At 44.7% G+C, this 22,203-nt stretch overlaps 1 protein-coding gene across 7 annotated transcripts in view; it reads left to right on the top strand.

Annotated features, from left to right (window-relative positions):
- ACMSD (aminocarboxymuconate semialdehyde decarboxylase) overlaps positions 1-22,203 on the top strand; it is a 63,416-nt gene that overhangs the window by 21,002 nt on the left and 20,211 nt on the right. For 4 of the 7 annotated variants that reach the window (XM_048485267.1, XM_048485269.1, XM_048485268.1 and 1 more), the window contains exons 2-5: positions 6,515-6,559; positions 12,901-12,997; positions 18,722-18,771; positions 20,781-21,017. In XM_048485267.1, the coding sequence (XP_048341224.1) occupies positions 6,515-6,559; positions 12,901-12,997; positions 18,722-18,771; positions 20,781-21,017 (429 nt within the window). Of the gene's footprint in view, positions 1-6,482; positions 6,560-9,154; positions 9,178-12,900; positions 12,998-18,721; positions 18,772-20,780; positions 21,018-22,203 lie in introns of those variants that run through there. The other 3 variants (XM_048485264.1, XM_048485271.1, XM_048485270.1) reach the window with 3 other exon arrangements.

Genomic DNA, 22,203 nt, shown 5'->3' with positions numbered 1-22,203 from the left:
GTGAGGCTGAGAGAGTTCCAGGAGAACTGTGACTAACCGAGGTTACCCAGCAGGAGTAAGTAGGAGTGCAGAAACACATCTCATTCACCAGATAAGCCTCTGCTACTCAGGTAGAGGAGTGGGGAATCAAACCAGTTCTCCAGATTAGAATCCACCTGCTCTTAACCACTACACCATGCTGGCTCTCAATAATAATGGCAACAAAATCACACTTGAATCAAATGCACAACTAAATAATTATTAAATAAATATTTTGTAACAATGATGTGCAAGATTTATTTTTCAACTAGTATAAATCAACATCAGCACCACTGCTGATAAATTTACTCTTCCAGGCAAAATCAGATTGACGTCCACAGAAAGCCAACATTATTTAGGAAAGGCAAAATTGATGCCATGTTATTTGTACTGATGTTTAAAATGCCCCTTTGTAATCCAATTTCATGGCAGAAAAATTAAAAATGAATTCAGAATACCTTTTCTGATCTATCATAAAGAGATATTTCAATCCAAGAATATGAGAAATAATAGGAATGGGTCTTCGTAATTTTCCCTCTGTCGAAAAAAGTTTAAATCTCTGTGGGAGAATTAATGGACGTTTCACTTGCGTATTTGAAAGCTTGCTCTATTCTTTAAATATTAATAGAAGACGGTGACCTTCAGTCCTGTTGCTGAATCATAGAGGCTGAAAGACAGAATCAATATATTCTCTGTGCTAATGATTAATTATAGCTCAGCAGAAATTATCATTTTTGTACAGCTAATCCCCAATTTTGTTTGTTTTTGCAAAATCACAATTAACTTCCAACAGAAGCCTTAGCATACCATAGGAAGTAGACTTTTCTTTAGCCAAAATAACCATACACACATAAAATTACATTCTACTTTCTTTCAGGCAGGTGTGATACAGTCCCACAACAGCTGTTATGAACATTGTGCATGAATAAACCAGCTGAACAGCTCTGCCCTTGGGCCAAACTGGACAGTGTCAGTTTCCTATCTTCTCTCTATATAAAGCAAACCGTCCGTTTGTGAGTTGTGCTCCAACTCCGAAACCACTGGATGGGTTGATTCAAATGTGGCACTCAATGTGCCTTTCCAATGCGGGCAGATTTTCGGGTATTCACATTGCTGAAATTCAATACCTGAGCCAGGCAAAACGCCTTTTTCCTGGCGCACCAGGCCATGAAGCTGCCTCTGTTTAATTGTCACCCTTAGAATGTTCGTGCAGCATGTCTGTGGCCTGAGGGGTTGGTATGCCCTTAAACTGTTCGCACAGATGGCCAGAGATGAGCAGTGAAAACAGTAAATAGGTAATACTGTTAGGTAATACGAGTGGAAGTGAAACACACACACTTTGCCATGTGAGATGTCAGGTGGGGTTCCCCCCCTCACACGCAGGTAACTTTCACTCTCTGTGCCTTACCCACTGCTACCACACAACACACATACTCTAATACACATCCACCTCATCCTCACACACCTCACTCTGCCCTCCCTCACATCCAACCACCACTTACCGACTTCCTCACCCATATTTGCCACAGTTCTCTTTTACTAAAAGCAAGCTGGAGTTTGCCTTTTTCTTCTAAGAAAATCCATGGGATGGGGGCGAACCAACACTACTGGCTCCGCTTCTTTTGCACGTGGCCCTTTAAGAACCCAGGGAGCTGGCCTCGATCTGAGCGCCTCACCACCCTGCCTCTGCTGCCTGACTGGGAGAGCCTGCTTGCCCCAGTTCTGCCTTACCCAAGCCAGGACTGTGCGTGTCAACCAGCCTCATGGACAGCTGCCTGACTGGGAGAGCCTGCTTGCCCCAGTTCTGCCTTACCCAAACCAGTTACCCAAGCCAGGGCTGTGCGTGTCAACCAGCCTCATGGACAGCGGGATTCGCACTCTGGATAGTTCCGTTGTGGAATGGAAAGGGTTACCTCATACTAAAAAAACAAGACACCACCATATAACAATGTGAATTGAAAAGGGAAAGAGGGATTCCATTTGACCACCCCAAAAGGCTATGCTGGGGATCATTGGACCTGCATGGACATCTGTGTGGGTTGCGGACTGTGATGAGAAGAACAATTTTCACAGCAACACATGGCCGGGCCCTGCTAGAGAAATCATAGGAGAAAAATATATAAAAACAGGTAAATAGAACAAGCACACTGAAACCCACTACTGCTTGCCTCCCAGCAGTTTTACTGCCCAGTTTCTGCTACAAGCTACAAGGGGGTGGGGACAGTCCATAGTATGGCAAGCACAAGTGCCTTGGATATTCAGGTAATGCACAGGCCTTCTGGTCCTATAGGTCACATGGGAGAGATACGACATAGCCTCACTATAAGGCTATATCTCCTTGCCAGGCCAGGCACAAGTACCTCAGATGCCTAGGCCACACATAGTCCTGTTGGCTCTATGCATTTGGAAAGACTATTTTTTAGCAGGCTTGGTCCTGCCTTTGGGCTATCTTTTAAGTTATGGCGAGCATTTTTAAAATTATGGTTTCTAACCGTAACGCAGGTTTAACATGTTGTTGCCACCTTGAGCCCTTCTGGGATGGGCAGGATATGAAACTAAGGCTCATTCCGCACATGCAGAATAATGCACTTTAAAACTGCTTTCAGTGCTCTTTGAAGCTGTGCAGAATAGCAAAATCCACTTGCAAACAGTTGTGAAAGTGGTTTGAAAACGCATTATTTTGCGTGTGCAGAAGGAACCTCCAAATGAATTTTTAAAATTTTAACAGCATGCCCATGAGTCTTTGCTAAATATGCAAATTATAGTCTAAGCATCTGAGGCACTTGTGCCTGGCCTGGCAAGGGGGTATGGCCTTATAGTGAGGCCATACTGTACCTCTTCCACACAACTTACAATGTGAGTGCCTGAGACTCTGTACCTAGGGCTTATTTTACAAGCATCCATTAACAATGCCCAAAAATCATGCTAGGGCTTATTTTTGGGGTAGGGCTTATGTTTGGGGAAACATCCTATCAGCTATCAGGAAAAAAGTGTAGGGGAGAAGAGCTGTAAGTAGGTATGCCATGGGGGGTGGGGGTGGAAGGGAGAGGTTTTGTAAACCTCACCTTTGCACCACTTGTCAAATTGAATTCCCTCACACCTTGGGATGATGCCCTGTTTATGTAAGGGAACTTCAAGTAAAGGAACTGCCCTTTACTTAACTAGTACTATGTTGCACCAACAAAAAAAAACCATGGGTCTGTTCTGCCGGCTTAGTAAGCGCCAAAAAACAAAATGATGGAAGTTCTGGTCGTATCCTCTGTTAGCAGAGTGCCATGGTCCGACCATTATGCCCTGAAAGTCCGGGTGGACTTGCCGCAACACCCCTGTCTAGGTGACAGGCCAATTTATGCCCGCCCACGGAGACTTATGGATCCACTTGGTTTCCTGAATGCTCTGCGGGACCCTGAACCCGCTGGCACACTCGATGAGCAGGTGGAGGACTGGAATTCCCGGCTCTCCGATGCCATCGAGGTTGTTGCCCCACGGCGTCCTCTACTTCGCTCTCGGCGCTCCCTGGTATACTGAGGAGTTGCGCCATATGAAACGGGTGCTTAGACGTCTAGAGCGAGTGTGGAGGAAATCTCGTGACGAGGCCACGCGAACATCTTATAGGACGTTTATGAAAGCCTATGAGGTGGCGACGAAGGAGGCGAAGAGAGCTTTCTTCTCCTCCTCTCTCGCATCCGCTAGCTCTCACCCAGCACAATTATTTCATATAATTCGGTCTTTGACCTCCCTATCGGAGAGGTCCTCAAATCCACAATTGAGCATCAGCTGTGAGGCTTTTATGAGCTTTTTCGCGGATAAGGTTGCGTCGCTCCGCCAGGACCTTCCCCCCACGTTGGATACAATTAGTGAACTGGAGGCTCCCTTGCCGTCTTCAGGCCCTTGTTTGGCCCAGTTTTCCTTGCTCTCTGAAACCGCTGTCGACAGGACCTTAGCTGCTGTTAGACCTACTACCTGTCCTCTGGATCCGTGCCCATCCTGGCTTGTAAAAACCTGCAGGGTGGAGCTACAACCCCATCTGTTGAGTATCATCAATGGCTCCCTTGAGCAAGGAGTCTTCCCGGATGGGTTGAAGGAGGCAGTGGTCCGCCCACTCTTAAAAAGACCACCGTTAGATCCAAGGGATCTGGCCAATTACCGCCCCATTTCGAATCTTTCGTTTCTGGGGAAGGTAATTGAGAGAGTGGTGTTGGAGCAGCTTCAAGGTTTCCTGGATGACGCATCGGCTTTCGACCCCTTCCAGTCCGGCTTCCGTGCTGGGCACGGGACGGAGACTGTTCTCGTCGCCGTCACAGACATGCTCCGTATTCAGCTCGACCGAGGCGGATCGGCGCTGCTGGTATTGTTAGATCTTACCGCAGCGTTTGATGTGGTCGACCACGACCTTTTGACCCACCGCCTGGCCACCTCCGGGGTGTGGGGCACTGTCCTTCAATGGATTGCCTCGTTTCTCCGGGGTCGAAGTCAGCAAGTGAGGTGCGGGGATCAGGCCTCCCGGAAGTGCCCGCTTGACTGCGGTGTACCCCAGGGGGCTTTATTATCCCCGCTGCTATTTAATATCTATATGCGACCCCTTGCTCGACTGGTATGGAGTTTTGGGCTGACCTGTTACCAGTACGCTGATGACACGCAGCTCATTCTGTTGATGGAGGGGGGAACAGTCACCGCCCCTGCGGCTCTCCAGCACTGTTTGGAGGCAGTTGCTGGTTGGTTGCGGCAGAGCAGGTTAAAACTGAATCCATCGAAGACGGAGATCCTCTGGCTTGGCCGCGGGGGGAGGACAGGATTTTCCAGCCACCGGTGTGGGAGGGGGTCACATTGGCCCTCCGTGCGCAGCCTGGGGATCCACCTGGATTTGTCTCTCTCAATGGAGACCCAGGTGGCCCATACAACCCGGGCTGCCTTTTTCCACCTTCGTCAGGCCCGGAGGCTGGCTCCTTTCCTCTCCCAAGCAGACCTAGCCACTGTGATCCATGCAACGGTCACCTCCAGATTAGACTATTGTAACTCGCTCTACGCGGGTCTTCCCTTGCGTTTGATCCGGAGACTAAAGCTGGTCCAGCATGCAGCGGTGCGGCTACTTACAGGCAGCGCCATCTATGATCATATTCAGCCTGTATTACGCCAGCTGCACTGGCTCCCGGTGGAGTTCCGGATCATCTTCAAGGTGCTGGTGTTGACCTTCAAGGCCTTACGCGGCCTGGGGCCCTCGTACCTTCGAGACCGCATCACCCCGTATGTCCCTGCACGGCCTCTCCGCTCAACGGAGGCTAATTTATTAGTGGTCCCTGGCCCCTCAATGATGCGGCTGGCCTCCACGCTGGGCTGTAGGGCTCCTTTACGCCCTGGCCCCGGCCTGGTGGAACACCCTCCCTCCGGCTGTTCGGGCCCTGCGGGACCTTAATGAGTTCCGCAGGGCCTGTAAAACGGAGTTGTTCCGCCGGGCCTTTGGAGGGACCAGCCGCTGAAATGGTGCCCCAGCCGGCCTGTCATCTAGGCTACCATCTGATGTGGCTCGCCGCCCTCCCCCCCCCGCTTTTCCCCCCGGGAGAATTTTAATGGAAAACGGGGCTGGTCGGACGCCTTCCTATTATTACTATTATTAGTATTGTGTTACCGCTGTTTTAAAGATTTTAATAATCTATTTATTATGTTTTAAGTTGTTGTACACCGCCCAGAGCCCCTAGGGGATGGGGCGGTATAAAAGTGTAAACAATAAATAAGTAAATAAGTAAATTCTCTCCCCTCTCTGCATTATTGTATTATTTAAGGGCTTCTCTTCTGTGATACAGCTTCAGAAGCACCCTCTTTGAGTGTCTGAGTGCCCTGGAGCAAAGCACTGGGGTCCATGTTACTGCTGCTGTTGGTTCTATTGGATTTGTGGGTGCATGGTGTCATTTGTTTGATGGTTATTTTTTATTGTTGCTGTCTGATGGAAACTGCCACAAGCTTGAGAGAACTAAAATGTTTGTTTTAATAAAGAGATGCAAATAAGAACTTGAAGTGATCCTGCTGGACCTCATTTAACGGACCTGTTCTTAGATTCATTAGACTAACAGTGTTTTTCCAGCAGTAGCTGGTCAGACGTTCAGCAGCACAGCATGACAGCAGTAGTCTCCCCCTATTTGTTATTAGGGTTGTATCAATGTTGGGAGACTTGACTCCACAGCCTATATAGTACATCAGTCTCTCTATATAGTACATACACTGCTGCAGAGATTCAGGCTCACAACATTTTACACAAGAATGTTAAGTATACATCACATCACATCAACTACATATTAATTAAGTCTGGGATTGTTCTGTCTTTACGTCTGAAAATAATCCAACCTTTCCTTAACAGATTCCATATTTCAGGGCCATTTTTAGAAAATTAGCCTTATGACTTTACAGCCATAATCTACTAGCTGGTCAAACAAATGTGGTCAGGTGCTGTCTTAATTCTGGTTTTCAAGGCTATTCAACCACTCTGTGCCTCTTCTCACAGAAATATGGCTATGGAGGATGGGTCCAACTGGAGCAGCATTGTAAGGTAAGCTATTTAATAATTTAGTTTCTTGACCTATATGATTGATTATAATTGGTTATCATGTACTACAGCAAATGGCGCGAGATTGCAGAAGTGGTTGTTGATGCAACCAGAGACTAAAGGGCCCATTGAAGTAACGTGAGATATGGCCTGGGTGGGTTACACTTAATAGGGGCAAGCCATAGAAATCTGAACCATACTGAGAAACTGCAGACGTTTTTTTCCAGAGATCATCTAAGTTCCAAACAATATAAATGTGTTCGAAGGCTCAAATGTACTTTCAGACCAGTGCTGGCACTCTTCGTTCTTCATTTTTAATTCCTTGGAAGTCACAAAAGATGTGATTGTGAGGTATGGAAAGTGTTTATCTTTCTATGGAAGGGAGTACTCCCTCCCTGTATCATACATGAGTTGTTGCTTTGCAGAACATGTGCTGGAGGTTCTGCTTCTGCACCACAGTTCACCAGTTGCCCATCCCTGGCTTTAAGTCAAGGACATAGGTAAGGGGGGGTCCCAGGTTCAACCCCCCATTACATGTCTGAAGCTCCGCCCCATTTGCGGTTTTTGTACTTTTAAGTGTTTTTTCAGATTTTGGCCTGCAGGGGGCGCAGTTTTTAGGCTAGCAGCACCAAAATTTCAGGGATTTGTTGGGAGACTATCCTGATGATACCACCCAGGTTTGGTGAGGTTTGGTTCAGGGGGTCCAAAGTTATGGATTCCCAAGGGGGGTCTCCCCACCCCCCATTTTTTCCAATGGGAGCTAATAGGGATGGGGGCTACACCTTTGAGGGTCCATAACTTTGGACCTCCTGAACCAAACTTCACCAAGCCTGGGTGGTATTATCAGTAGAGTCTCCTAAAGATTCTCTGAAAGTTTGGTGCTGCTAGCTTAACAATTGCACCCCTGACAGCAGGCATACCCCAAATTTCCCCAGATTCTCCTTTTAAGTCTACCCCCTTTGGCATAGATTTAAAGAGAGAATCTGAGGTCCCCAGTTTAAACATTGAAAGTGATGCTGTTTCAGGATGGGGGATAATCCACCCAAAAACAGCATCACTTTCAATGTTGTTTTAACTGGGGACCCCAGATTCTCCCTTTAAGGTGGATTTAAAAGGAGAATCTGAGTTTCCTAGTTTAAACATCATTGAAATTGATGCACCTTGGGGGTGGATTCCAGCCTCACAGCGGCCGCCCATGGGGGGGACGGGACACAAAACTCAGATTTTGCACCGGCCTCCATTTTCCCTAGCTAAGCCTCTGTCCAGAGGGGAAGGCAGAAGGGATTGCCGGCTGCCGGCTGGGAGCCCAGACAGGGGGAGGGGGTGGGGTGGGTGGGGCAGGGGAGTCTGTTGTCTCTGGCCTCAGAGAGCTGCTTTTATAAGCACTGGGGTTGGGGCGGGGCTTGGGGAGGTGTGGCCACACCCCCGGGGCGGGTGGGGGTGTGGCCATGCCCCCGAATCCACCCCATTAAAAATCTATACCTACGTCACTGCTTTAAGTAAAGCAAATATGCTCTCAAACAAACCCAACTAGCTGGCGTCTATTTCCCAACAGTAAGCAATTATTAAAAGTACATGGTACAGCTTTTGAGAAGCAGCCTGCAGAGAGGACATAATGATTAAATAACTTGCACAGGGAAAAAAAGCACACAGCTTGTAGCTGTAACATTAATTAACAAGGGACTGATTAACTAAATAACCCATGGAGAGAAAATAGAATACTATTGGTTCATTTTTCAGTTTCCTTCATAAATTAATACCTCTCAGACCAAATACTGTAAAAAAGAAAGAAAAATGGAAGAAATACAATATTGCATAGTCTGAAACCCCTCTGTGAAATTTCCTGATGTGACATTTGTCCTGTAAGTATTTGTTTGAACTGCTTCCAACAGGTCTTAATAACAACCACTGCCTGAAGCTCATTTATGATAGCTTTAAAAAGTAACTTTTAACAAGCCCAGGAACCACATAAAACCTTGCTATCATCTCAGTAGAATCATTCCTTTTATGACATAACCTAAATGCTGACCTAGATTTGTAACTGCCTGAAAAGCTGAAAGAAAAAGACAGAAATGATTTTATGATTTTATAAAAGCTAAAGTGTAACAACGGGGGGGGAGGGGGGGGGTATGAAAGGCAGAAAAATACACTTAATTCCCACCATTTATATCCAGAAAGATAAGAACAGATGGAGGTTTCAATCAAAATGTGTCTAATGTATGCCCAGTACAAAGTATGAACATGTTCAGTTTATACAATGGTATTTTAATTTCATCAGTATTGTGCACGTTTTACAAAAATGCTTCCTGCTACAGATTGAGCAATTATTGCAATATGAAGAAAATAAGGGTTTAGTTCTTGTGAATAAAAGTGTGCAATTTTTTAAATTTTTGAATTCAGATATGTTAGACCCAAAAATTATCAGTATTCACAAATTCCAGTATCAGTATGATATTCTGATTTCAGCAAAAAAAAAAGAACAACTTGAAATGTACAGAAGCAGCCTAGCAAGCCAATAGAAACTTTAGGAGACGCAGAAACAAAGCAAAGAAAAATGGAAGGGGATGGGGAAGAGAGACAAAGGAGTCCTAGGAGCCTGAGGACTCTGACCAAGGATGTAGGTAAGGGGGGTTTTCTCGGGTTCAACCCCCCCATTAAATGTCTGAAGCTCCGCCCCTGTTTGTTTGTTTTTTGTATTTTCGGCCTGCAGGGGGCGCAGTTTTTAAGCTAGCAGCACCAAACTTTCAGGGTATCTTTAGGAGACCCTCCTGATGATACCACCCAGGCTTGGTGAAGTTTGGTTCAGGGGGTCCAAAGTTATGGACCCCCAAAAGGGTGCCCCATCCCCCACTGTTTCCAATGGAAGTTAATAGGAGATGGGGGCTACACATTTGAGGGTCCATAACTTTGGCCCCATGAACCAAACTTCTCCAAACCTGGGTGGTATCATCCAGTGAGTCTCCTACTGATACCACCCAGGTTTTGCGAAGTTTGGTCTACGGGGTCCAAAGCTATGGACTCCCAAAGGGGGTGCCCCATCCCCTATTGTTTTAAATGGGAGCTAATAGGAGATGGGGGCTACCCTGAAAGATACCCTGAAAGTTTGGTGCTGCTAGCTTAATAATTGCACCCCTGACAGCAGGCACCCCCCAAATTTCCCCAGATTCTCCTTTTAAATGCATCCCCTTCGGCATGGATTTAAAGGGAGAATCTGAGGTCCCCAGTTTAAACATTGAAAGTGATGCTGTTTAAGGGTGGGGGATAATCCACCCCAAAACAGCATCACTTTAAATTTTGCTTTAAGTGGGAACCCCAAATTCTCCCTTTAAGGTGGATTTAAAAGGAGAATCTGGGCTCCCTAGTTTAAACACCATTGAAAGTAATGCTGTTTGAGGGTGGATTCCAGCATCACAGCGGCCGCCCATGGGCACAAAACTCAGATTTTGCACCCGCCTCCATTTTTTCCTAGCTACACCTCTGCCCAGAGGGGAGGGCAGAAGGGACTGCCGGCTGGGAGCCCAGCCGGTGGGGAGGGCAGGGAAATCTGCCGTCCCTGGCCTCAGAGAGCTGCTCTGATGGGCCTCCGATGGGCCTCCCAGGAGCCTCTTGGCCCGTCTCTGACTGGGCAGCGGGGTGTGGTGGGTAGAGTGTCATGTTGAATTCGAATCTCCAGTCTCCTGCAGAACCTAGCTGGATGACCTCGGCCCAGTCACGTGTTCTCAAACTCTGCTACCTCAGAGGGCTGTTATAAGGATGATAGCGGAGAGCTCTGGGAAGAATAATGGAGTTCCCAAATGTGTTAGAGCGCTCCCTTCTCTTTCTTCTCAACTAAGCTACTCCAAATGTTTATATTTCTGTAAATATATGTTTATATTCTCCAAATGTTTACATTTTTGTAATGTTTTAATGTTTACACTTTGTAACATTTTATATTATTGTATTTTTATAAGTATGTAAGCCGCCTTGAGTCCCTTGGGAAATTGGCGGGGTAGAAATGTAAAATATAAATAAAATAAATAAATAAGTACTGAGGCTGGGGCAGGGCTTGGGGAGGCATGGCAAATATCTATACCTACGTCCCTGACTCTGACTCCTGGTCCTCCTGGTTAATCCCAAATATTTCCAGGACTTATCAAGGCCACTTTTTCATTATTCTGAAAACTTAGATTTTGGGGGGGTATCTTTTTGGGCTGAGTGTATTCGAAAGCACACCCTTTCATAGGAATCCTGAGCCGAAGACCTTTTGTGGCCTCCCAAAGATGCTGGAAGTTGGGGAAATCTTACATGATGATTGCGGTTATTGACTGTATCAAAAACAGTTAGTTTTTCCAGGAACAATAAATTACACCTCTTGTTTAGTGCAGATTGAAGAAGTATCCAAATTAAAATTCACTCTCCATTTTCTTCTAGAATTTATGCATGGGGGGTGGGGGGGAAACCAAGTTGTCATACAGACCATTGATTGTTATAAAGTTAATTAATATAGCCCCAAGAAGGAAGGACCCTTCACTTTACGAAGAGCTTGGTGCTTCGCCCATGGCTTGACATGCAAATCTAATTTTCTGTGCATCTGTGTGTCTAGCGGTTATTACTGCAAATCCTATGAGAATCAGCTCCAAATTAACTTCAAATACAGATCCAACGAATAAGTTCTTGATTTACAAATATGTCCTGCTCATGCATTTTTTTTGCACTCATAGCTATGATGACAACATGAATCTGAATTTTCAGCTTTTACAATGAGTTAAATGCTATCGGCTTATCTAATTGATATAAGCAGTTTGCTTGTATTCTGCACTGGGCTTGGCAAAGTCTGCCGGTCATTAATACAGATGGAGTGGGGGAGCTGTTGTTCTTAATTAGGACATTGCTCACTGGAGATTCCATCTCGCAGTTTAGCCCTTCAGGCTTTAGAGGGGCTATTATTTATCTTGCTGCAGTCTGCATTCATTTGTGGGGCATTAAGAAGGCCCCCTGGAGAAATTACACTCTTTCTAGTGTTGATTTCACTGCTTCCCATAAGAACATAAATATCTGATTCCATATATATGCCAGAAAAGAACTGCTTCTGTGTAGCCAACTATTCTCATCAGTAATAACAAAACGAATCCCCAGCATTGATTTTTAAGAGACGAGAGGTTTGATCCCACCAAGTCCATCCTCCTAAACAATTTGTTGCCTATTAGGTAATAGTCAACAGTGGGTTCCTATTTAGTATTCAGACTCCATAGGAAATTAAATTCTTTCCTGCTGCCACTCTGGAAAATCAGTTCTTTAAAGATATTTGCTCTAGGAATTGGGGTGGTACCATTGTAATTACAGCCTGTGTTATTTGGAGTTGTGTTTTTTTTTTTTTTTGGAACTGTGACACTGCTGCCAAGACATTTTGGCAGTCTGTCAAAGCAAAGTCATAACTAGGAATGGGAGGGGAGATGGAGGCTTTCAAATATTTATCACTTCTGAATAATGCATGAGGTTAGTAACGTGTTCAAGGTTAAAAATGGCCATGGTATGAAATTTATTCTGAATTTCTAAGGAATCGCAAGAACCGTAACAAGGTACCAAAGGACTGGAAGGTACAAAAGGACTGGAAGCCTAAAAACACTTTCCTGGGAGTAAGCTCCATTAAATAAAATTGGATTTATTTCTGGGCAGGCCTGCTTATGATTGCTCCTAACAGCTTATCTTGATGCAGAAAGCCATGCCACTTAAGCACCTCCTGAAGCAAGTAACTGATTTCTTTCTAAGCAATATTCAAGTCCAGTTTTGCCTGGAAGCCACTCTATCTAACCTTAAAGTTATGGTGCTTAAGCCCAGATGTGTGACAGTTTATGAATTAATCAACGGAACAGAAATCCTTTACACACAAGTTCAAATATACATTCTCTTTACTATTTCATATTTTCCATGATGCAGCAGAAAAAGTGTTGTTGCTGAATTGTAGATAAATCCTATATTTGGAAGGCACTTTTATTCAGGCAACCCATTTTTGATATGAGGATTGCTGTGCACAAAATCAAATATGAATTAACTTGTTCTGTTTGCCACTCTTGACCTATAGTTCCAGCATGGGTCTTTTCTGTATTATGACAGTAACATGAGACAGACTGCCCAGTCATACAGAAGAGGTCCATGGAAACTGGGAAAAAGCTATTTCATGAAATCCTATAAACCTGGGCTTCTGATGTTACCTGCATAAAGCAGCTATGGTGCAGTAACTCCTATTCCACAAAAGTAACATCAGAAAATTGCTTAGATGCTATCAATAAATGATTGAGATATTATTCCTTAGGGTAAAAATGCAAAATGTGTATTAAGTATTAAATCTGTACTAAATTTTACAGGGAGAGGCTAAAATGATAAAAGATGGAAAAGTTTTCAGAGTCATTCAAGAGAACTGCTGGGATCCAGAAGTTCGGATTCAACAGATGAACAAATCAGGTACTGTCCGTACAATAACCATTAACATCAATTGAATAATGTTAACTCTCCCTGTCACAGGCTCTGGTTTCTATCACATATGCCAATGTAAACCCAACCTTTAGACACAGATCCATTCCCTGTTTCATCACTGTAAGAAACCAGAGATGGGTGTGTTTACTTTGCACTTTTAGAGAGCAACATTATGATGTGTGAATATTCTCTTGCAATGCTGTTCTGCCCTTTATGCAGATGGCAGCCACCATATTGTCCTGTCAGGAATCGTGTGAGATTGCAATCTGATCCTCGCTTTGTGCCACTCACTCCAAGCTGTAATGCTGTGCTGCTCATTTGAGAAAAATTCCATAGGCTGATTACAACTATGCTACTGGTCTCAAATCTAGCTGTTCCAGATTAGTGCCACTGTGTGAAGGTGACCTTAATGAAAACATCCTTTCCTTCTGAGCCCATTTCTCTGCTGTTTTCTATGTCTTTTCCATTGGCAGTGTCTCATACAGTGATGTTCTGATATTGTGACAGAGAAGCGATGGTAGGGCATGAGAAGCTGTGGGCCTGTGTTGACGTAAGAGGGAAAAATTTCTGCAGGGAGTGATAGTTGCAGAATTGCTCACACCAGGCCTTATCTAGCATATACGCATATATGTTTTACACATAGTTTTAAGAAAATACCAACTCAGCATGTGTATTTCCTTGGACGTGGAATATGAACAGTTCAAATAAAGACAGCGTATAAATGTTTGGGTTAATTGGGTTAAGCTAAGGTTTGCTAAAACGTCAAAGATCAATTGATGAAATTTAACTTTAATTTTATTGTAAACATGGGGCCCTGAATGATTTCCAATAAGTTTGCCAATATTTGGGCAGACCCACTCTGGCTTGTTATCATTATCATGCCTTGCTTTTCTTTGCCAGTACATCAAGCCTGTGCTGAGAGAAGCTGCTGATCAATATTGTGTCTCTGTGTTGGTTAGTATGCAAGTTCAAGTACAGAAGGTCCCAGGTTCTGATATCTTCCAGTGGTAATAGGGTAATCTGGTAATAGGGGATCTGAAAGACTGTGTGCAATGTATAGCTTGTCCAGTCTGCACATGCACTGAGGAATAAGCCAGATGGTAGGGATCCTGCATAAGTCTGAAACCTTTTTGTGGGAGATCTTTGTCGAATGATAAATTGTGTCAAGAGAAAAATAGAGTGATATACTGTAGGAACAGAACAATCCCCTGGCAGGATAGCGGAACTACAAGAAAGGGTGAAAAGTCTCATTTCTGCAATAGTACATATTCTGTTATCCTTGAAGTTCACTACCATTGTGTCTGTAAGGCAAGCTGATCAAATAGTGGAAGAAGAAGAGTTTGGATTTATATCCCCCCTTTCTCTCCTGTAAGGAGACTCAAAAGGGCTCACAATCTCCCTTCCCTTCCCCCCGCCCCCAGCTAACACCCTGTGAGGTGGGTGGGGCTCAGAGAGCTCTAAAGGGCTGTGACTAGCCCAAGGTCACCCAGCTGGCGTGTGTTGGAGTGCACAGGCTAATCTAGTTCCCCAGATAAGCCTCCACCGGTCAAGTGGCAGAGCAGGGACTCAACCCCAGTTCTCCAGATTAAAGTACACCTGCTCTTAACCACTATGCCTCTGCTGAATTATCATTGGCTAAATCTGCCAAAAAAACCCACACCCCTTCAAATGTTTTAGTTACATGCCCACATAAAGATCAGGCAAGACAAAAACTTCCTAATGTGTAAGATGTCTCAAGCATCTTATTTATTTATGGTAGAAGTCAGGGTACATAAAATTAAACTATCACATCAAAATCACTCACTTCTGGTGTTAGGTCAGCCTGACTTTACTCCCCTATCACACATGCAGAATAATGCACTTTCAATCCACTTTCAATGTACTTTGAAGCTGGATTTTACTGAGTGGAATAGCAAAATCCACTTTCAAAGAATTGTGAAAGTGGACTGATCGTACATTATTCTGCATGTGTGGAAGGGGCCTCAGTGGGTCTAGTTGCAGGCTCTGAGGACAGTGTGACCAGATTGGGGGCGGGGAAGAAGGGTGTACGTGCACTGTTTCAGTGGGAGTCAAGGAAAACCACATGTTGCAAAGTTGTTGCCTCTGCACAGGTTTGAAAGGCTCAAGAGATTTGTCCTTATTGTAGTTTCCCTTTGATATTTTACAGCACAGCAACTCAGCCATAAAGGGAGGCTGTGAATCACCACGGGCCACTATTGCTGCTAGGGGTGGGAAGGGCAGAGTTTGGTTCCGGCTCTGGTAAGGGCAGAAGCAAAGGGGTGACCATTATTGTCTTGGGCGGGTAACGGCGAGCCGGAAGCCCGCCGGCCATGTCAAGGGGAGGAGGGAACCCGAACCCTTAAAGGGGCAATGAGCTAGGGAGATACCCCTCCCCTAGGGATGGCAGACAACGGCAAGAGGCGTCCGCCCTGCCGACCAGGGCATCTGGGGAGCAACTCTTGCCAGGAGCGTCCGCCCAGCAGAACCCCACGGAGGGGTGGAGCTCCAGCACGAGGGGGTGCCCCATCCCCCATTGTTTCCAATGGGAGCTAATAGGAGATGAGGCTACACCTTTGAGGGTCGATAACTTTGGACCCCCTGAACCAAACTTCACCAAACCTGGGAGGTATCATCAGGAGAATCATTTACTGATACCACCTAGGTTTTGTGAAGTTTGGTTCAGGGGGTCCAAAGCTATGGACTCCCAAAGGGGGTGCCCCATCATCCATTGTTTCCAATGGGAGCTAACAGAAGATGGAGGCTACACCTTTGAGAGTCCATAACTTTGGACCCCCTGAACCAAACTTCACCAAACCTGGGTGGTATCATTAGGGGAGTCTCTTAAAGATACCCTGAAAGTTTGGTGCTGCTAGCTTAACAATTGAACCCCTGCCAGCAGGCACCTCCCAAATTTCCCCAGATTTTCCTTTTAAATCCCCCCGCCTTTGACATGGATTTAAAGGGAGAATCTGAGGTCCCCAGTTTAAACATTGCAAGTGATGCTGTTTCAGGGTGGGGGAGAATCAACCCCAAAATAGCATCACTTCCAATATTGTTTAAACTGGGAACCCCAGATTCTCCCTTTAAGGTGGATTTAAAAGGAGAATCTGGGCTCACTAGTTTAAACATCATTGAAAATGATGCTGTTTGGGGGTGGATTCCAGCATCATTTGTTTAAACTAGGGAGCCCAGATTCTCCTTTGAAACATTGAAAGTGATTGGGGGTACTGGATACAACACCATAAAATGTTTTCATAGCAGTAATAAAACATTTTGAAAGCATTTTGAAAATGTTTTCAAAAAATTATTTCTGCTGTGCGGCATGGCTTATTGCTGTGCTCAGATTTGTGGGTTGGGGCATGTTCTATAATGTGATGGTGACTTTGAAACAACCTGGTGCAAAAAATCATTGCTTGGTCACAGTGGGGGAGGGAGGCTGCCCATGGGGGGCACCAAGCTCCAGTTTGCCTAGATACGCCACTGGGCGTAGCTACAAGGGGGGGTGCGCGTTGCATTGGGCATGCGCCTGGGGGGGCATCAAACTCAGGTTTTGCCCAGGGCTACAGTTTGCCTAGTTACGTCACTACTCCCGAGTTACAACTGTTGTTAATGCATGCTGTCATAGCTGTTGGCGGTTTTTGCACATGAGTGTTCATTTGGAAGGGCAGAAGGGGGGAGCTAGGGAGCTACCCCTCCCCTAGGGATGGCAGTCAATGGCAAGAGGCATCCGCCCTGCTGCCCAGGGCATCTGGGGAGCAATTCTTGCCAGGAGCGTCCGCCTGGCAGAGCCCCACAGCAGGGCAGAGCTCCAGCATGAGGCATCCGCCCACTGGGGCTCCGCGGTGATGGTGATACGATCAAATCAAGACCCATGCTGCGCCTCACGCTTCTGTTTTTTGTTATTAATAAATACTGCTATGGCCGATTGATTTACCCCAGCCAAAAGGAGTGCAGTGTGGTTTATGGTTAGAGAACTTGCCCCCGAAAAGCTCCACCCTCAGACGGCAAAGGGAGGCTGTGAATCACCACGGGCCACTATTGCCTCTAGGAGTGGGAAGGGCAGAGTTTGGTTCCAGCCCTGGTAAGGGCAGAAGCAAAGGGGTGGCCGTTATTGTCTTGTGTGGGCAATGGCGAGCCAGAGGCCTGCTGGCCATGTCAAAGGGAGGCGGGAACCCGAGCCTTTAAAGGGACAACCCCTTCTTTGTCTCGGCCATGTGCTTTGGCCGGCTCCACCCTCAGACGGCAATATAAAGGAGCAAGTGACTTGATTTCGGACTGCACTTTGCTGTTTTCATAACACTGTTGAGCTTCACTGCCTATATCACCACTTTCACTGCACCACCAACAAAATATTGTTTTATTATATAAAAAGAATTGACTGGCAGGTAACAAGGAGGATCTCAACAACTTTATTGGAGCATTAATAGACTTTCGAACAGGCTTTCTTTTGCATGTCACTAAAGTGGGGGTTGAATTTTTAAAAGCTGATTTGAAATGAGAATAGTTCCAGCAATTTTTCACACAAACATTAGATAAAGAAACCTCTAATTAGTTTGCAGTCTTGTTCAGAATAAGGTGTACTGCTGAAACAATGGAAGGTTTGTTTCTTGAAGAGCGATTCAGTGGCAGCAGATTACCGTGTAAGAGTTATTCATTAATCTGCTTTCTAAAGGAAATCAGATTCAAAGTCACCCCTTGACTATAAAGGAAATGATAATCCATCAACATGAGGTGTTGACAGTCACTTATCTTCACAGTTTTCCCCTCTTCCCAATCCCAGCAGCCATTGCCAGTCTTGGGAAAGTGCATGGACCTTTCATGTGGATGAAAATACTACAGCCAGGATAGCCCCTATTACAGCGGTGGCGAACCTATGGCACAGGTGCCAGAGGTGGCACTCAGAGCCCTTTCTGTGGGCACACGTGCACACAGTTCGGGGGGGGATCACCCCCCCGCGCACACACACACATCTAGGCTGGCCTGGGCACGATCCTTTACCTGGGAGTAAGCTTCGTTGCTGGCAATGGGGTTTCTTCTGAGTAAACACTCCTAGGATCATGATTCACCCATTCGAAGCGTTGCATGGTTGCTTCACCAAGCTTACTCCCGAGTAACGTGCGCCTCTGAGCCAACCATTTTTTCTAAACCATAACCTAAGTATTCAGGTTAAATTGCCATGTTGGCACTTTGCGATAAATAAGTGGGTTTTGGGTTGCAATTTGGGCACTCGGTCTCGAAAAGGTTCGCCATCGCTGCCCTATTACCTCTCCCCATCACAGACTCCCAACCTGCATGGCTATTACTCCACACAAATCCCATTACTCCAGAAGAAGACTTTTATAGGGCTGAAAATGGCTGGGGGGGGGGGGGAGCTCAGAGTGATCCATGCAAGGTTCTCCCAACATTCTTATGGGATCCAAATAGAAGTCTTCAAACTGATTATCACTTTGCTGAGCTGTCCTAGAAACGTACAGCTATTTTAGAACAAGTGACTAAATTAAAGTACATTAATTGAACTGTGTGATCCCAAGAGTGAGGTAGTCAGTCTGAAAAAAATGTATAGCAGTTATGGATTGTTTATGATGATCCAGTGGCATAGACAAGCCATCTTGCACATCGAACTGCCCTATCAGAATGGCCTCATCCAACATATGGGATCAGCCCAATGTCATCTTCATCTTCTTGATTGATTGTACTTATTCTGGTCCACAGGAGTCACTGCCCAAGTTCTGTCTACAGTTCCAGTCATGTTTAACTATTGGGTAAGTTTACAAAAGTAATTGTTGCAATATGTATTACAAAATTCAAACAGCAGCAAACTTACCATGTAAGGAGCACTTCTGATTAATCAGTTACCTGGGATGAAAAACAGGTAAAAAGAAATCTGCTTGCCAGAATATTGCTCTTAGAGAGTGCAATGTAGAACTTCGTTGTGATAACTGATCTTAGCTATCATTTCTAAAGAGTTTTCTGCTCCTGAAACAAAAATAATATTTATGAAAAATTGGAAATAGTATACATGAAGTTTCTACCAGTATAATCCTAGACAGAGTTGCCACCATCTAAGCCAACTGACTTAAATGGGTTTAAAACAGTGTGACTTTGGTTAGGACTGCACTGTGAAAGACTAGAGTTTCAAATTCTTGTTCTTCCGTCTTTGTCCTAACACAGTGGTTCTCAACCTTCCTAATGCCGTGACCCTTTAATACAGTTCATCATGTTGTGGTGACCCACAACCCTAACATTTATCCATTTTACAGATGGAGAACACTGATGCAGAGAGTCTTAGGCGACCCCTGTGAAAGGGTTGTTCGACCTCCAAAAGGGTCACGACCCACAGGTTGAGAACTGCTGTCCTAAAACTCACTTCCTGTTGTTCATGACATCTTTTGCATTCTGATTCTCTTCAACAGTCCCTGTGAGAATAAAAGACAATGGGTTGGAATTCAAAATATGTGCAAGTTAAAGCATAAGAGTGTAGCTGTTTGTGACACCACTGAACAAGTATGCACAGGGACATGATAGCTACCATATACACAACAACATGAAACTGTAAGACAGAATCTATCAATAAGGCTGCTTGCATTAGCAAAAAATGCTTTATTAGGCACAATTCTTTTCCATTGGGAAATGGAAAAACATTCCTGGATCCCAAGCAAATTCAGTAAGAAAATAAAACCTTATAAAATAATTGTTCAAATGAAATGCAATCATGTATTTTTCTAGATGCCATTTATTCTGATTAAAGTATTTGAGGTTCCTGGTCAGAAAATTTAAAATATTTTATATTCATCCATATATTAAACATTTTCATGCAACAAACCCACACAGGACATTTGTAACCACGTCGTTTCTATAGCAATATTCAATTTGATTTTAGGGAACAGTCATGAAATATAAGAAAATGACCAGATACAAACCCTAGGGTGCCAAACAGGATAGCTACGGATAAATCACTCAGCTTCTAACAAGGATAAATATAGCCATGTTTTGAAATTTTCGAGCTTCCAGGAACAATGCCATCCTTTTACAATGTTCTCATGCTTACAGGAGTAATAATGTTTTCTATTTTGAGAATGTTCTGTACAGTAAACCAGTGTATAAATGGTTTCCCTTGAGAGGAACTTTTAAAAAAAGCAATTGCTATTAACAGTCATTGTTATTAACTGGTAAGATGCCACCCTGTCCCTGCTTGAATACATGAACGATTAAACATCTCTCTGCTAGACAAATAGCGTGACAAACTTGCATGATAATTCAGACAAAGGTAAACATTTTTGAAAGTACATTTTGGTTAATTTGCAATCATTTGGAGTGAAGGAGGATAAGAAAAGCCTTAAGAGTAATCCATAAATCTAGCTACTCAATATTACTCCTTGCTAGGTGGGGTATTTCACATTTCATTCTGAAGTATGTTTAACTAGTTACCATTACCTAAGGAGAAAACCAGCAAAAAAGACTACAGCTCTCTGTACACTTACCTGGGAGAGGAAATGGCTTCTGGGTATACATGTATGCATATACATGCACAACTGTGAAGGTTATTATTGGAGGCTCTATCAGTGCAATCCTGGAATAGGTTGCTGGCTTGCAGGCACTGCAGATACCCCTTGATCAGTGTAAATAAATAAATTACATATACAGTTTGTCCTTTTTATTACGCAACAGAAGATGTCAGCTCTTCTTATTCTGGGTCTGCATGTAAATTATCTGCTTCCTTCCAACTTAAGAACCACATTTTAATGTATTCTTCTGTTAATAATTCTTATAGGCCAAGCCACAAGACACCCTAGATCTCTGCCAGTTATTAAATAATGATTTGGCTGCTACAATAAAGAAGTACCCAAAGAGGTTCATTGGCTTAGGCACACTTCCTATGCAAGCACCAGATCTGGCTGTGAAAGAAATGCATCGCTGTGTGAAGGAACTTGGATTTCCTGGTGTGCAAATAGGATCCCATGTCAACAACTGGGATTTGAATGACCCAGAACTCTTTCCACTCTATTCAGTAAGTAGGTATTCCCTCAATTTTAAAAAGGTGCATCAGGGGATGAATTAGTTCTCCATAGTGATAACATTTGATAACAGAGTTGTCGACCACAGATGTTCTCAAAATGATTTCACTCATCTTGTACTGAAAACAAAATGCAAAGCATAGGATTGGCGTCGTAACTGGAGATAGAAATTGTTTCCATTATGTTGTACCCAAACATCATGGGACTTTAAGGATTACAACTAGCACACTTAATTAAGCCTAGAGGACAACAGGACACAGTACCAACAATGGTGGACTGAAATATGTTTTCCTGATGTTTTGCTTTCACCAGGACGCAAGCAAAGGTTTGTTAACACTGTATGTGGTATCCCTGTGCATTATATTGTGTTTGTTTAATGCTTTAAAACAGTATGAATAGCCTGCACACAAAATATAAAAAGAAGTTCCTATCCTAAGGCTTTCAAGCAGTCAAAACAGGATTCCAGAGAATAGAAGCCAGAAAGGGAGGAGTTTTTGTGTTTGAAAGCTGAAGGCAAGTTCAGTGACTAGCTAATAGCAGATACCAGCCCTCAAGAGAGCACTTCCATTGATAGCCAGATTCTTCTGGCCCTGGCAATTGATGAAGTAAGTTCTAAGCTTCTCACTCTAAGGGGGAAGAGACAGAAAGAGACAGAGATTGGCTACTACAGGGTGACAGAAGCATGATGATGGTACAGCTAAGAAACCACTAAATCAATCTTTCCACTGATTTGCAGGTTCTTCTAATCCTAAGAAGCTGCTGTAACACAAGTAGGGTTCTTTATGACAACCTTGCTTTTAAAAATATATGAACAATGCAGGTTTGAATCTGAAAGGAAAGCCTCCAGACATCAATCTAAGCAGAGTATCAGGGGCGTAACGAGCCCTGGGAAAAACTGAGTTTGAGGCCCCCCCATGGGCGGCGGAAGGAGGCAGAGCTGCTCCGTCCTCCTTCCCTGGTGGCTTGTGGCTTCCCCCCTCCCAACCGGCTGAACTTAGGCACCCCCCCTTACCGGCGAAAGGGCGCGAGATGCAGGGGGCGAGCAGGCGGCGGCAAGCAGCGGTGGCATCCAGGGAAGAGCAGCGCAGTTGGTGGGTTGGCCAGGTGCGCGTGCACACCTGACTGCTACTTCTGCCACCCCACAAAGATCCATCCGAGGACGCAGCAGGGTTGGCAAGA

Source organism: Sphaerodactylus townsendi, linkage group LG02 (genome assembly GCF_021028975.2).
Source record: "Sphaerodactylus townsendi isolate TG3544 linkage group LG02, MPM_Stown_v2.3, whole genome shotgun sequence".
Classification (NCBI taxonomy): Eukaryota; Metazoa; Chordata; class Lepidosauria; order Squamata; family Sphaerodactylidae; genus Sphaerodactylus; species Sphaerodactylus townsendi.
The sequence above is the reverse complement of the archived record's forward strand: the minus strand, read 5'-3'. Positions and strand labels throughout refer to the sequence as shown.